This window comes from Lissotriton helveticus, chromosome 7, assembly GCF_964261635.1.
Source record: "Lissotriton helveticus chromosome 7, aLisHel1.1, whole genome shotgun sequence".
NCBI classification, from domain to species: Eukaryota; Metazoa; Chordata; class Amphibia; order Caudata; family Salamandridae; genus Lissotriton; species Lissotriton helveticus.
Window position 1 is genome coordinate 1,869,192,686 of NC_136068.1, and position 17,135 is coordinate 1,869,209,820.

At 45.3% G+C, this 17,135-nt stretch overlaps 2 protein-coding genes across 2 annotated transcripts in view; both read left to right on the forward strand.

Moving 5' to 3' along the window:
* Nucleotides 1-898: 898 nt before the first annotated feature.
* LOC144769806 (olfactory receptor 5V1-like) lies at nucleotides 899-1,474 on the forward strand. The gene has a single exon (XM_078653993.1). It carries the CDS (start codon nucleotides 899-901, stop codon nucleotides 1,472-1,474), a length of 576 nt encoding a protein of 191 aa, XP_078510119.1.
* Nucleotides 1,475-1,838: 364 nt separating this feature from the next.
* The window catches only part of LOC144769807 (olfactory receptor 5V1-like), a 43,695-nt gene continuing 28,398 nt past the window's right edge, over nucleotides 1,839-17,135 (forward strand). Inside the window, exon 1 of the mRNA XM_078653994.1 lies at nucleotides 1,839-1,910. Within this exon, the coding sequence (XP_078510120.1) occupies nucleotides 1,839-1,910 (72 nt within the window). The remainder of the gene's footprint in view (nucleotides 1,911-17,135) is intronic.

Sequence of the window (17,135 nt, forward strand, 5' to 3'; positions counted from 1 at the left end):
TTGAGACAAATCATGTTTAAAATGTTAAGTTATGTGTTTTTAACATGTGTATATATGTGTATGAACAACTTTGCAATGGTTTTTTATTAACTATGTAATATAGTTTGTTGATGTTGTAAAACAAAATACAGAAAATTGGAAAACTGGGATATGTGATTTTCATGAAGGGTGTAATGTATTAAGGTCAAGATTTACATATTAAATTATAATGCTTCTTTGTACTCTTTGAATGTTTCCATTTTTAGCAACATTGTTTCTCAAAACATTAGGTTTGGTGTGTTGGAAACTTATGACAAAACAATAAGCATTATCTTGAGTCAGTTCCTCATGATCTTTTTTGGAATATTATATGAGAACTCTTTTCTGTAACAGTAAAAACTAATGCTCTCCCCAATTTTTCATTCACTTTCAGAGACTATAGTGCAAGAGCAAAGTTTCTGACAACCAAATATCTACCTGTGAACCAACTGACAGCAAATATATTCACAGATCTGCTGTATTCCTTCTACCATTTCTTCATTTTAAGTCAATCTGCACGTCTGGGAAAATGGAACCATTAAATAGAACTTCACCAGATAAATTCCTTATTGTTGGATTCTCAGATTTTTCAAAGATAAAAGTTCCAATTTTTTTTGTTTTTATACTGGTTTACATGACAACATTAACTGGAAACCTTCTTATCATGATAACAATATATTCTAACTCTTCTCTGCACACTCCCATGTATGTCTTTCTTACACATTTGTCCTTCATTGACATCAGTAGCACTTCAATCGTATTCCCAAAAATGTTAGCCCAATTCTTTCTGAAGGGCAGCTACATTTCTCTAACTCAATGCATGTTGCAAATATATTTATTTGGGTCAATGATCTCCACAGAATTCCTTCTGCTCTCTATCATGGCTTATGATCGCTATGTGGCCATCTGCCATCCCTTGCGTTACACAACCATCATGAATGATACTATTTGCATCCATCTGTCTATAGCATGCTGGGCTGTTGGCCTCATGGATCCAATACCACACACAGTATTAATATCCCAGCTCACTTTCTGTGGGTCACATACAATCAATCACTTCTTCTGTGATGTTACTGCCCTAATGAAGCTTTCTTGCACCAGCACTAGCAATATTGAGGTTCTTACCTACATACTCGGTGCTATTTTGATAATAATGTCATTCATTTTAATCATAACATCTTACATAAAGATCATCACAGTCATTCTGAATATTCAGTCTGTTGATGGGCGGCGGAAGGCCTTTTCCACATGTACCTCCCACATTACTGTGGTAATTTTATTCAGTGCCTCTGTGTGCTCCACCTATATTCGACCAACATCTGCATATTCAATAAAAGAAAGCAAAATGTTGTCATTGTTGCATATTGTTGTCACTCCTCTATGTAACCCCATCATATATAGTCTGAACAACTCAGAATTTAAAAATGCCCTGCTAAAGAAAATGAATACAGCATAGGAAAACAGAGTGGGTAAACAGAAAAAAAACGAAATCATTGTTTTCATAGCAAATTGTGTCCAGTGATTTGCTGAGTGCTAAAAATATGTTATAAGCAAGTTCTCAAGAAAAAGAGGGGGTTCTCTGAATCATTTAAACATGTCAAGATCTGCTAATCATTTTTAAACGATGTTTCACACAAATTAAATGTTGGAATACATTTTCAGTTCCATCTTTCATAAATGACCATATGCTCCATTTGTAATAGTCTCTACATATATTTCTTTGAATATTTATGAACCTGTAAATCAACTCCAGTACCCACTGTGTGAAGGATGACTTTTATTTGATGTTTTCAGTGTGATAAAATTGTATTTTATCTTGAATGCCTGGTTTTTATTTCAGCTTCCGGCCCGGCTTCAGCACGGAGACAGCACTTATTGAGGTGGCAGAATCAGTAAGGTGGTCGATGGATGCAGGAGACTCAGCGATGCTGGTGCTCCTGGATCTGTCGGCCGCCTTCGACACGGTTGATCATGCCAGACTCTTGATGCGACTAGCGGACATAGGTATTTGTGACAAAGCACTGGGATGGATACACTCTTATCTAACTCAGAGAACACAGAAGGTGGCTCTAGGGACTGTCTCCTCAACACCCAAAGTCCTTAGCTGCGGAGTCCCACAGGGGTCGGCACTCAGCCCCCTCCTGTTCAATATCTATCTCGCCCCTCTCTTTACATTGATTGCCAACTGGGGTGTCAAAGCAATTTCCTATGCCGATGACACCCAGTTGGTATTTCCGTATTCAGAGGCATCACAGGAGTCCTTCTCGAACTTTAGGGGCTGTCTCCAGGATGTGGCATGTTGGATGAACACAAACAAATTAAAATTAAACGCCAACAAAACTGAAGTAATATTTTTTTGGAAAAGGCCCCCCTCCGCCCTCAGAGCTTTGGTAATTTACAACAAGAGGTGGTGATGGACAGAGTCTCTGAATTAAGCAGAGTACTCTCACCCAGTCAAGAGATCAGGGCTAGATCCAACACCGTTTTTTAGCTCATTGCACCATCCCAGTTTCAGAACCTGGCTGTATGCAAATTAGTCTGTCCCTGGCCCAGTGCATCATGGGAACAGGGCAGACCAGACTACAAAAGCCAATTCTTACACTGGGAAGGAAACAAGCTTCCGGGGACCGGTTTCTGCCATTTCAGGCGTCTTCGGCCCGGCTTGCTTGAATCCTGATGGTGCAATGAGCAAGGGACTCACATCTGAGTATACCCTTCCACGCTTAGGGTGGACAAAATAATTTACAACAAGAGGTGGTGATGGACAGAGTCTCTGAATTAAGCAGAGTACTCTCACCCAGTCAAGAGATCAGGGCTAGATCCAACACCGTTTTTTAGCTCATTGCACCATCCCAGTTTCAGAACCTGGCTGTATGCAAATTAGTCTGTCCCTGGCCCAGTGCATCATGGGAACAGGGCAGACCAGACTACAAAAGCCAATTCTTACACTGGGAAGGAAACAAGCTTCCGGGGACCGGTTTCTGCCATTTCAGGCGTCTTCGGCCCGGCTTGCTTGAATCCTGATGGTGCAATGAGCAAGGGACTCACATCTGAGTATACCCTTCCACGCTTAGGGTGGACAAAATAATTTACAACAAGAGGTGGTGATGGACAGAGTCTCTGAATTAAGCAGAGTACTCTCACCCAGTCAAGAGATCAGGGCTAGATCCAACACCGTTTTTTAGCTCATTGCACCATCCCAGTTTCAGAACCTGGCTGTATGCAAATTAGTCTGTCCCTGGCCCAGTGCATCATGGGAACAGGGCAGACCAGACTACAAAAGCCAATTCTTACACTGGGAAGGAAACAAGCTTCCGGGGACCGGTTTCTGCCATTTCAGGCGTCTTCGGCCCGGCTTGCTTGAATCCTGATGGTGCAATGAGCAAGGGACTCACATCTGAGTATACCCTTCCACGCTTAGGGTGGACAAAATAATTTACAACAAGAGGTGGTGATGGACAGAGTCTCTGAATTAAGCAGAGTACTCTCACCCAGTCAAGAGATCAGGGCTAGATCCAACACCGTTTTTTAGCTCATTGCACCATCCCAGTTTCAGAACCTGGCTGTATGCAAATTAGTCTGTCCCTGGCCCAGTGCATCATGGGAACAGGGCAGACCATAGTACAAAAGCCAATTCTTACACTGGGAAGGAAACAAGCTTCCGGGGACCGGTTTCTGCCATTTCAGGCGTCTTCGGCCCGGCTTGCTTGAATCCTGATGGTGCAATGAGCAAGGGACTCACATCTGAGTATACCCTTCCACGCTTAGGGTGGACAAAATAATTTACAACAAGAGGTGGTGATGGACAGAGTCTCTGAATTAAGCAGAGTACTCTCACCCAGTCAAGAGATCAGGGCTAGATCCAACACCGTTTTTTAGCTCATTGCACCATCCCAGTTTCAGAACCTGGCTGTATGCAAATTAGTCTGTCCCTGGCCCAGTGCATCATGGGAACAGGGCAGACCAGACTACAAAAGCCAATTCTTACACTGGGAAGGAAACAAGCTTCCGGGGACCGGTTTCTGCCATTTCAGGCGTCTTCGGCCCGGCTTGCTTGAATCCTGATGGTGCAATGAGCAAGGGACTCACATCTGAGTATACCCTTCCACGCTTAGGGTGGACAAAATAATTTACAACAAGAGGTGGTGATGGACAGAGTCTCTGAATTAAGCAGAGTACTCTCACCCAGTCAAGAGATCAGGGCTAGATCCAACACCGTTTTTTAGCTCATTGCACCATCCCAGTTTCAGAACCTGGCTGTATGCAAATTAGTCTGTCCCTGGCCCAGTGCATCATGGGAACAGGGCAGACCAGACTACAAAAGCCAATTCTTACACTGGGAAGGAAACAAGCTTCCGGGGACCGGTTTCTGCCATTTCAGGCGTCTTCGGCCCGGCTTGCTTGAATCCTGATGGTGCAATGAGCAAGGGACTCACATCTGAGTATACCCTTCCACGCTTAGGGTGGACAAAATAATTTACAACAAGAGGTGGTGATGGACAGAGTCTCTGAATTAAGCAGAGTACTCTCACCCAGTCAAGAGATCAGGGCTAGATCCAACACCGTTTTTTAGCTCATTGCACCATCCCAGTTTCAGAACCTGGCTGTATGCAAATTAGTCTGTCCCTGGCCCAGTGCATCATGGGAACAGGGCAGACCAGACTACAAAAGCCAATTCTTACACTGGGAAGGAAACAAGCTTCCGGGGACCGGTTTCTGCCATTTCAGGCGTCTTCGGCCCGGCTTGCTTGAATCCTGATGGTGCAATGAGCAAGGGACTCACATCTGAGTATACCCTTCCACGCTTAGGGTGGACAAAATAATTTACAACAAGAGGTGGTGATGGACAGAGTCTCTGAATTAAGCAGAGTACTCTCACCCAGTCAAGAGATCAGGGCTAGATCCAACACCGTTTTTTAGCTCATTGCACCATCCCAGTTTCAGAACCTGGCTGTATGCAAATTAGTCTGTCCCTGGCCCAGTGCATCATGGGAACAGGGCAGACCAGACTACAAAAGCCAATTCTTACACTGGGAAGGAAACAAGCTTCCGGGGACCGGTTTCTGCCATTTCAGGCGTCTTCGGCCCGGCTTGCTTGAATCCTGATGGTGCAATGAGCAAGGGACTCACATCTGAGTATACCCTTCCACTGCTTAATTCAGACACTCTGTTCATCACCACCCCCTTTTCTGTATCGTTTTTGGCCACTATAGGTGTGGCAGGGTATACTCAGACATGAGTCCCTTTCTCACTGCTCCATCAGGATTCAAGCAAGCCGGGCCAAAGAGGCTGAAATGCCAGAAACCGGTCCCCGGTAGCTTGTCTCCTTTCAGGTGAAGAATTGGCTTGGTAGTTTGGTCTGCCCTGTTCCCATGATGCACTGGGCCAGGGACAGACTGATTTGCATATAGCCAGGTTCTGAGCTGGGATGGGGCAGTGAGATAAATAACGGTGATGGATCAAGCCCTGATCTTTGGACTGGGTAAGAGTGGTCTGCTTAATTCAGACACTCTGTTCATCACCACCCCCTTTTCTGTATCGTTTTTGGCCACTATAGGTGTGGCAGGGTATACTCAGACATGAGTCCCTTTCTCACTGCTCCATCAGGATTCAAGCAAGCCGGGCCAAAGAGGCTGAAATGCCAGAAACCGGTCCCCGGTAGCTTGTCTCCTTTCAGGTGAAGAATTGGCTTGGTAGTTTGGTCTGCCCTGTTCCCATGATGCACTGGGCCAGGGACAGACTGATTTGCATATAGCCAGGTTCTGAGCTGGGATGGGGCAGTGAGATAAATAACGGTGATGGATCAAGCCCTGATCTTTGGACTGGGTAAGAGTGGTCTGCTTAATTCAGACACTCTGTTCATCACCACCCCCTTTTCTGTATCGTTTTTGGCCACTATAGGTGTGGCAGGGTATACTCAGACATGAGTCCCTTTCTCACTGCTCCATCAGGATTCAAGCAAGCCGGGCCGAAGAGGCTGAAATGCCAGAAACCGGTCCCCGGTAGCTTGTCTCCTTTCTGGTGAAGAATTGGCTTGGTAGTTTGGTCTGCCCTGTTCCCATGATGCACTGGGCCAGGGACAGACTGATTTGCATATAGCCAGGTTCTGAGCTGGGATGGGGCAGTGAGATAAATAACGGTGATGGATCAAGCCCTGATCTTTGGACTGGGTAAGAGTGGTCTGCTTAATTCAGACACTCTGTTCATCACCACCCCCTTTTCTGTATCGTTTTTGGTCACTATAGGTGTGGCAGGGTATACTCAGACATGAGTCCCTTTCTCACTGCTCCATCAGGATTCAAGCAAGCCGGGCCGAAGAGGCTGAAATGCCAGAAACCGGTCCCCGGTAGCTTGTCTCCTTTCTGGTGAAGAATTGGCTTGGTAGTTTGGTCTGCCCTGTTCCCATGATGCACTGGGCCAGGGACAGACTGATTTGCATATAGCCAGGTTCTGAGCTGGGATGGGGCAGTGAGATAAATAACGGTGATGGATCAAGCCCTGATCTTTGGACTGGGTAAGAGTGGTCTGCTTAATTCAGACACTCTGTTCATCACCACCCCCTTTTCTGTATCGTTTTTGGCCACTATAGGTGTGGCAGGGTATACTCAGACATGAGTCCCTTTCTCACTGCTCCATCAGGATTCAAGCAAGCCGGGCCGAAGAGGCTGAAATGCCAGAAACCGGTCCCCGGTAGCTTGTCTCCTTTCTGGTGAAGAATTGGCTTGGTAGTTTGGTCTGCCCTGTTCCCATGATGCACTGGGCCAGGGACAGACTGATTTGCATATAGCCAGGTTCTGAGCTGGGATGGGGCAGTGAGATAAATAACGGTGATGGATCAAGCCCTGATCTTTGGACTGGGTAAGAGTGGTCTGCTTAATTCAGACACTCTGTTCATCACCACCCCCTTTTCTGTATCGTTTTTGGCCACTATAGGTGTGGCAGGGTATACTCAGACATGAGTCCCTTTCTCACTGCTCCATCAGGATTCAAGCAAGCCGGGCCGAAGAGGCTGAAATGCCAGAAACCGGTCCCCGGTAGCTTGTCTCCTTTCTGGTGAAGAATTGGCTTGGTAGTTTGGTCTGCCCTGTTCCCATGATGCACTGGGCCAGGGACAGACTGATTTGCATATAGCCAGGTTCTGAGCTGGGATGGGGCAGTGAGATAAATAACGGTGATGGATCAAGCCCTGATCTTTGGACTGGGTAAGAGTGGTCTGCTTAATTCAGACACTCTGTTCATCACCACCCCCTTTTCTGTATCGTTTTTGGCCACTATAGGTGTGGCAGGGTATACTCAGACATGAGTCCCTTTCTCACTGCTCCATCAGGATTCAAGCAAGCCGGGCCGAAGAGGCTGAAATGCCAGAAACCGGTCCCCGGTAGCTTGTCTCCTTTCTGGTGAAGAATTGGCTTGGTAGTTTGGTCTGCCCTGTTCCCATGATGCACTGGGCCAGGGACAGACTGATTTGCATATAGCCAGGTTCTGAGCTGGGATGGGGCAGTGAGATAAATAACGGTGATGGATCAAGCCCTGATCTTTGGACTGGGTAAGAGTGGTCTGCTTAATTCAGACACTCTGTTCATCACCACCCCCTTTTCTGTATCGTTTTTGGCCACTATAGGTGTGGCAGGGTATACTCAGACATGAGTCCCTTTCTCACTGCTCCATCAGGATTCAAGCAAGCCGGGCCGAAGAGGCTGAAATGCCAGAAACCGGTCCCCGGTAGCTTGTCTCCTTTCTGGTGAAGAATTGGCTTGGTAGTTTGGTCTGCCCTGTTCCCATGATGCACTGGGCCAGGGACAGACTGATTTGCATATAGCCAGGTTCTGAGCTGGGATGGGGCAGTGAGATAAATAACGGTGATGGATCAAGCCCTGATCTTTGGACTGGGTAAGAGTGGTCTGCTTAATTCAGACACTCTGTTCATCACCACCCCCTTTTCTGTATCGTTTTTGGTCACTATAGGTGTGGCAGGGTATACTCAGACATGAGTCCCTTTCTCACTGCTCCATCAGGATTCAAGCAAGCCGGGCCGAAGAGGCTGAAATGCCAGAAACCGGTCCCCGGTAGCTTGTCTCCTTTCTGGTGAAGAATTGGCTTGGTAGTTTGGTCTGCCCTGTTCCCATGATGCACTGGGCCAGGGACAGACTGATTTGCATATAGCCAGGTTCTGAGCTGGGATGGGGCAGTGAGATAAATAACGGTGATGGATCAAGCCCTGATCTTTGGACTGGGTAAGAGTGGTCTGCTTAATTCAGACACTCTGTTCATCACCACCCCCTTTTCTGTATCGTTTTTGGCCACTATAGGTGTGGCAGGGTATACTCAGACATGAGTCCCTTTCTCACTGCTCCATCAGGATTCAAGCAAGCCGGGCCGAAGAGGCTGAAATGCCAGAAACCGGTCCCCGGTAGCTTGTCTCCTTTCTGGTGAAGAATTGGCTTGGTAGTTTGGTCTGCCCTGTTCCCATGATGCACTGGGCCAGGGACAGACTGATTTGCATATAGCCAGGTTCTGAGCTGGGATGGGGCAGTGAGATAAATAACGGTGATGGATCAAGCCCTGATCTTTGGACTGGGTAAGAGTGGTCTGCTTAATTCAGACACTCTGTTCATCACCACCTCCTTTTCTGTATCGTTTTTGGCCACTATAGGTGTGGCAGGGTATACTCAGACATGAGTCCCTTTCTCACTGCTCCATCAGGATTCAAGCAAGCCGGGCCGAAGAGGCTGAAATGCCAGAAACCGGTCCCCGGTAGCTTGTCTCCTTTCTGGTGAAGAATTGGCTTGGTAGTTTGGTCTGCCCTGTTCCCATGATGCACTGGGCCAGGGACAGACTGATTTGCATATAGCCAGGTTCTGAGCTGGGATGGGGCAGTGAGATAAATAACGGTGATGGATCAAGCCCTGATCTTTGGACTGGGTAAGAGTGGTCTGCTTAATTCAGACACTCTGTTCATCACCACCCCCTTTTCTGTATCGTTTTTGGCCACTATAGGTGTGGCAGGGTATACTCAGACATGAGTCCCTTTCTCACTGCTCCATCAGGATTCAAGCAAGCCGGGCCGAAGAGGCTGAAATGCCAGAAACCGGTCCCCGGTAGCTTGTCTCCTTTCTGGTGAAGAATTGGCTTGGTAGTTTGGTCTGCCCTGTTCCCATGATGCACTGGGCCAGGGACAGACTGATTTGCATATAGCCAGGTTCTGAGCTGGGATGGGGCAGTGAGATAAATAACGGTGATGGATCAAGCCCTGATCTTTGGACTGGGTAAGAGTGGTCTGCTTAATTCAGACACTCTGTTCATCACCACCCCCTTTTCTGTATCGTTTTTGGCCACTATAGGTGTGGCAGGGTATACTCAGACATGAGTCCCTTTCTCACTGCTCCATCAGGATTCAAGCACGCCGGGCCGAAGAGGCTGAAATGCCAGAAACCGGTCCCCGGTAGCTTGTCTCCTTTCTGGTGAAGAATTGGCTTGGTAGTTTGGTCTGCCCTGTTCCCATGATGCACTGGGCCAGGGACAGACTGATTTGCATATAGCCAGGTTCTGAGCTGGGATGGGGCAGTGAGATAAATAACGGTGATGGATCAAGCCCTGATCTTTGGACTGGGTAAGAGTGGTCTGCTTAATTCAGACACTCTGTTCATCACCACCCCCTTTTCTGTATCGTTTTTGGCCACTATAGGTGTGGCAGGGTATACTCAGACATGAGTCCCTTTCTCACTGCTCCATCAGGATTCAAGCAAGCCGGGCCGAAGAGGCTGAAATGCCAGAAACCGGTCCCCGGTAGCTTGTCTCCTTTCTGGTGAAGAATTGGCTTGGTAGTTTGGTCTGCCCTGTTCCCATGATGCACTGGGCCAGGGACAGACTGATTTGCATATAGCCAGGTTCTGAGCTGGGATGGGGCAGTGAGATAAATAACGGTGATGGATCAAGCCCTGATCTTTGGACTGGGTAAGAGTGGTCTGCTTAATTCAGACACTCTGTTCATCACCACCCCCTTTTCTGTATCGGCTCAGAGCTTTGGTGGCCGTCGGAGATGGGCTCAGCCCCCTCACCTAGCCTCTCGGCAAAAAATCTTGGAGTGCGGTGGGATGACAGTTTGTCCTTTCCTCGCATATACAACAAGTAGTCGGTTGCTGTTTGGGTAAGCTGAGGAATCTCCGTAAGATCCTCAGACTCCTCCCGGAGAGCTGTCAGAAAACTGTAATCCATGCCACAGTAACATCTCGGCTGGATTACGCCAACGGACTCTATCTGGGCTTACCTAAATATCTGATCCATAGGCTTCAGCTGGTCCAGAATGCGACTGCGAGACTGCTACTGCGAATCCCTTTTAAGCATTCAGTCTCTCCGCATCTGCGATCACTGCACTGGCTGCCCGTCGCCAGCAGAATCAAATTTAAGGCTCTCACGTTGGCCTTTAGATCTCTGTTTATCACCTGCCCGAAATATCTCAAAACCCGTCTCCCGAGATATTCCCAGGCCCGTCCGCTCCGTTCCAATAGCCGCGTTCAACTTGTTGTGCCACGAGCTAAAAGGGCTCGACTGGGAGGTCGTACCTTTTCGGCAAACGTTGCAATGCTATGGAACTCCCTGCCCCCAGCAATCCAGCAAGCACCCTCTGAACCTTGCTTCAGGAGGCTGTTAAAGACCTGGCTCTTCAGCCAATCACGATAATTTCCCCCACTCCTACCCTCTGGGTCAGCTGTGTTCGCACTAGCGCCGGGACACCTCCATCGCGAGGTAGCTGTCGCGCTTTATAAAATGCTGTATTATTATTATTATTATTATTATATCTACATATGTGACAGTCGTACTGCTTTCATACTCAACATACTTCTTGGTGTTTGTACTGTAACTTGAAACCTTGTTTAGCTCAACTACTATACTGAATATAGCCTTTTGAATTTATATGTTCTAGTCCTGTTTCTTTTATGTTTCTATTTTTTTATTATAATACACAATTACAACTGCCATCATAAAAGCACACTTCCTTTGTTGTGAGTACTGTTTTTTATGTTTGAAATCATTATTGGAATAAAACACAAAATATATGGTTGCGTTATTAAGTTCAATCAAATCAGAGTTAATATCAAGTACAGGTAAGAATGAAGAAAACAGCTGACATCTGTAAATGCCAACATACAGAGAGATAATTAAATATATGAATAGTTAAATAGTTCCAAATGTCATCAAAAGTTAGGTTAAACTTGTTCTGTTGTGGATAGAATGTTACTTTCTAGATGCACACATCTCTCGAAATAGTTCAATTAAATAAAAATCAACAATTTAACATTTGAATTCCATATAGTCAAATGAATAAGCCTGCTTCCCTGTCCATTTTATTTTGGCATAGCCAGACCATAAGAGATTCCCTAGTGCCTGCACCTATGTCCTTTCATCCTAAAAAGGCAAATTCTACTTCAAATATATTTTATACGTGTGTTAACCAATGGATTTTCTTGGTCAGGTAGGAGTAAATACAAAGGTTTACAATACACAATTGTGCCACCCCAATGGCAATCATATATTAATCTATATATTTCTGTGGGTATTTTCATCTGTACTAAACACTATTTTCTGAGAGGACAAACAAAGAGAGTATGAATATTATTTCTTACCGTTCGTAAATGTATCCCAGCCTCCTTTCAGGTACAACACTTGGCAAGTATAGGGAAGTTATCAGCTTCATCTTGGCCAAATCTGGTACAGTTAGAATTACTGAGACGAACCTAGCACAATAACATCAGTTCTGTATAATCTAATATATTAACTCATTTAACGTGCAGAAGTGCTGCAGTTGGAGCTTCATAGCCATGAATGTTTCTAAAACTAAGATCATACTCTCAGATATCCCATTTCTTTTTAGATATCTCTACAGTTAGTGTATGCTCCCATTGTAAAATTACATCCTAAAGCTTGCCTGTGAGTATCTCCAAGAATTGAATGTAGATTTTTAAATATCTTTGTTTTAGATCCACCCACCAGCATCTCTATTGCTGAGATCATATCCTATTTCATAACAACCCTTATGATTTTCTTTTTTTGAAAACAAGGTATATACACTTTTGTAAAATCCTGTCAAGCATGTATCAAATTCTCCTTAGAATTCTCTGAACATTCAAAAACATTTAGTCCATGTTAAAATGGCATTGTCATTAAAGATATCAGTAAGAAAAAGCCCACCCCAGAGTGGAGAGTATTGTAATGTCTTGTAATACTGAATGGTTTATACCAGGCCATACATACCTGCAATCCCACTAACTTAAATTATGTATAATAATTTGTTTCTGCCAGGTCAAGGAAATGACTATGCTTTAACTCCCATGTAGGTATGCTGGTCAGACTGTTAGACCTGCCATCCTTGGGTGGCCTTCCCCCAAAACATTTACCTGCTCACATCCTCTTTTTGCTGAATATTTTTGTTGGACTTAAGACTCTGAGCACTTAACCACTGTTGACCAGTGCTAAAGTGAATGTGCTTCTCCCCAAAACATGGTAATATTGGTGTATTCGGAATTGGCTTATTTAGTTTACTTATAGGTCCCTTGTAAAGTTGTATACCATATAGCCTTGGCCTGTGAAGCCTGCAGCACTGATTGTGCCACGCACACAAATAGCTCTTCATACCTGCCTCAGGACTTCCACTGCAGGTCCTGTCTGTGCAGTTTACTGCAGCTATCACTTGGCATTTAAAATCCATGGTCAAACTTTAAGCTGCACTTTTATTATACATAAGTCACCCCTATGGTATGCCCTAGGTAGCCCATAAGGCAGGGTGCTGGGTACGTAAAAGGTAGGACATGTACTGTTAAGTTTTAAATGTCCTGGTAGTGACAAACACCCAAATTCCTTTTTCACTACCTTGAGGCCTACTCTTCTTATTTATAGGGGTGGGCGGTAGTTACGTGGGGGACTTTCACGACTCCGCAAATTTCCGTTACGCTGCACCCGCCTGCAGCCCGCCTCCCACCCGCCTCTGCCCGCCATATTAACATTATGAAAGCCTGAAATAAAGATTTTAAAAAACGTACCTTATCGCCGGGTCATCTTCCTTGTCTGTAAGCCTTCTTGGAACTGTGCATGCGCAGGAGCCTGCGCATGCGCATTCCTCGCCTGGATAAGGTACGTTTTTAAAATCTTTATTTTAGGCCTTAATAATGTTAATATGGCGGGCAGGAGGTGGGCGGACAACTTCGTTCCACCCAGAGGGTGCGGAGATTTGCCCCGGTTCTCCGCCATTTTTGCAAAAGGTGCAAACCTCTGCCCACCCTTACTTATTTATAAGTTAACATTGAGAATTCCTTAGTACATTTTAAGCTGTAATTTCTGATTAGAAAAGAATAGCTTTGTCACATGTTATCTACTTGTAATGGTAATGATAAATCCTATTTACTGATAGAGGTGGATTTAATATTACTGATTTAGAAATGTCATTTTTTAGAAAGTGGGCCTTTTTCTGGTCTTACTGCTGTGTGTGCCTGCAGCATGTCTTCAATATACCTCTAGGATGGGTAACATTTGTCTTTTGCGCATTCCCTAAACACATCAACAAACACAGGAAGGGTAGGTGTGTTGGATTGCCCATCTGCATTCTGCATTCTGATGGCTCTTCATGTGCAGGAAGAGAGAGAGGCACTGACACTTGCACCTGAACAGGTAGTGTCCTGTCCCCACACAAAGGCCTCATTACCTCCTACTGATAGTCTGGAGCCAGGGCGGGAAAGAAAAAAATGCTTTGCACTTTGAAGACACTTCTTTGAAGTCACCACCACTTCAAAGGCACAACTGGGTTTAAGTATTGGGTCTCTGACCCCTTCAAATAAGACCCTACTGAATCTGTGAACAACTTTGCCAGGAGGAAGGACCGCTGTGCAGCTACAAGGACTTCCCTTCTGCTGTAATGCTGCTCTTGAAGAACTCTCTGTCTGTCTTTCTGCTGTGCTGCTCTGCTGCCTGCTACCCTCTGCCCTGTTGAGGAAAGGGCTGGTCCGATCTTACTTGAAAGAAGAGTGACCCCAAGGGCATGCTTGCTCACCCCAATTCTGAAGTCTCGGGGACAACAAACTCTTCCTGCAGCCCTGTAACAGCACCTAGATTCTGCCATCTGTGAATCCCTGTCCTGCCAAGTGGTGCCAATCCAGTCTGCGATGCACCACTGCTGTTCTGTCAATTGTAACCAGCGCATTTCATTCAACATTTTCAGTACTGCCCGATGCCCGATGCCGAAGCTTTCTGAAAGTGAGTGGCTCAACAGCGATGCATCACCTATGTATCTTTCCGTCACTGCCCTGCCTCTGACCACTTAGAGACCACTAACAGTTGGGATGCCTTATTATAAATATGGAAATCTGGCAACGTCAGTCCCCCAAAGTTCCTCGGAAGTCATATATATGCGGCCCAGCCAAGGGATGTACATGGGTGTCCATCTATGGAAATCTGCCTCCAGTTGTTATAGGAGGGGAGGATAGTTAGTCTTAAAAAGGGGTGAGATTCTGGGGTGACCTTTGAGCCTAGATATGTTATATCTCTTTTGGCTCATTGATAGGGGGTGGATGTCACCAAAGACTCCGTTACCTGCTGCGGCAGGGTGAGATTAGACACGTATGATTTGATCAAGTTGATAAGCAATACTGCCACTTGTTCGTAGTGTCGTAGCTCTACCTGCAATGATTCATGGGAGGACCTGGGAAAGGTGACAGTCATTAGTATGTCATAGGCAAAGAGGGAAATCTTGTGCTCCTCTGTGCTAAACGGAATGCCGTGAATGGAGGGTGGCTTGCGTATCTTAGCCGCCAGTTGTTCAATACGCAGGGTAAATATTAGGGGTGAGAGGGGACACCCCTGTCGTGTTTTCCTCTCCAAGTGGAAAAGATCTGCACCCACACCATTTACCAAGATATGGGCACTAGAAATCGCATAGTTAGCTCTGATCATAGTAATGAAATTATTGCGAAATCTTCCCAAAGTGTGGAATAAGAAGGGCCAATGCGCCAAGTCGAAACCATTCTTGGCTTCTAACACCAATAAAATTGTCAGGAGTGACTTTTTAGTTGGTTTGTTGACCAGATGAAATACCTTCCGTAAATTATAATGTGTTTGTTGGTCTTTGATGAAGCCCGACTGGTACAGATGTATCAAGTCTCACATGAGACCTCCCAGTATAAAAGGCTAATATTTCCATGTACATTTTTGTATCGAGCTTGAGAAGCGCTATTGGTTGGTAGAAACTACATTGATGGGGTTCTTTTGCCGGTTTCAGTAGGACCGAGATGAGGGTCTCACTCATGGATGCAGTAACTGCCTTGGAGTCTGTCATAAAGTTGAAAAGGCTCACTAGATGTGGTATAAGTTCTGTGCCAAATGTCCTGGGGAATTGTGCTGTAAGCCTATTGGGAACTCGTGATTTATGAAGTTTGAGACTCGCTATTGCCTTGTTGACCTCCTCCTCATAGATCGGATCTCCCAATATCTTATTCTTTACTGATGTCACCCATGGGAGCTATTCCTTATCCAGATAGACAATTTGTGCAGTCTCTTCGCAGCCATCAGCCATATAAAGGTTCTTAAAGAAGTGACCAAAGGCCTGGGCCATTTCTGTTTCTGTGGCTGTCCTTCCCCTGAATCTTGTTCAATATCTCATATATATTCCCTTTCTCTTTTGAATGCAATTGTTTAGCTAGGTGTGCGCCCACCTTATTTCCCTGCTCAAATGTTGTACATTTAAGTCATAAGAGGGTAAGTTCCGCCCTCTTATTGTGAAGTACATACATCTTGCCATTGAATGTAGTCACTTTCTGCTGGAGAAAGAGAGTAGTGTTTTTCTTTTGTGCATGCTCTGCTGAGTTTAGTTCCACCTCCAGTGTTAACCTCTCCCATGTTCTTTGCTTATTTAGTTCAGTGGAAAGTATTTACCACAAAGCACTGCCGTAAAAGAGTCCCAGTTTTTAGCTGAATTTGTGTTCTGTGGGTCTCTCAGGAGAAAATAGTCTCTAATGGTTTTCCACAATTCCTCTTGCAATTTCTGGTCATGGGCTAGAGCCACCAGAAAAAAACAGCATCTGTATTTTGAGGGTGAGATGTCCCAGGTCATATTCATCATTACGGGAACATGGTCAGATATAGTGATTGGGTGGAATGAGGCTGCCTGAAGAGCTGGCAAAAGAGCCTTGCTAACAAACAGGTAACCCAATCTAGAACAAGTGTGATGTCAGTGGGAGATAAGGTATAGTTTCGGATTGTAGGATTGAGGGTGCACCAAGGATCTACAAGAACCAGAGAGCCAATCTCTTGTTCCAGTGTCTTGGGGAAGTTACCCTGTATGCTCTGTCTGCGTATGTACTATCCATCCTTGAGTCCCAGGTAAGATTAGAGTCCTCTATCAGAGAAATCTCTCCCTCAGCGAACCCCCCATCGTTGATAAAATAGAACTCGGAAACAAGGCTTGTTTGGAATTAGGAGCATAGATAGCAGCAAATGTACATATGCAGCAGTATATCCGTCTCTTGACTTGGCAATGCACTTGAGCGGACAGGCATGCAGGTTGGTCCCAGTCTCCTCCTGGTTCTCAGAGGATGTTTTGTTCAAATTTTTGTTAAGTCCTTAGTTTTAAAAATTGTCCTTCTGGGTACCTTAAGCACCACAAAGTGAAGTGTCGCTGTCGATCCATGCAGTGAGAGTGATACGCTGGCCCTGATCCATGCAGCAGCTCCTATGATCAAAGAGATTTGTTGATTGTCAAAGATGTTTCAATGGAAATACAGAGATCTTGTGCAGTGGTGGTTCATGCATAGGTTTGAAACAACACACATTTACTCGATGGACAACCCCTTCCAGATGAAGCTTACGTTGTTGAAGTGATATATAGATGATATCTTGGTCATCTGGGAGGGTGTCAGTTTGTGCCTAGAAGCCTTTTCTGTGTGACTTAACACCTTGATTATCAACTCAAAGTTCACATGAGAATGCAGTAAGACACAACTTTCATTTTTTTTACCTGATACTGTATCCCAAGGAAGGTGTTAATGACACTGAATTGTCCCAGAAACCTATGGCTCGTAATTCATTGCTTAGCTACAATAATTTCCATCAATGGGCCCTTTACGAGACTATGT

What these genes read in the sequence shown, in the direction of transcription:
- LOC144769806 (XM_078653993.1), top strand. Translation starts at nt 899, where the DNA reads ATGGCTTATGATCGCTATGTGGCCATCTGCCATCCCTTGCGTTACACA.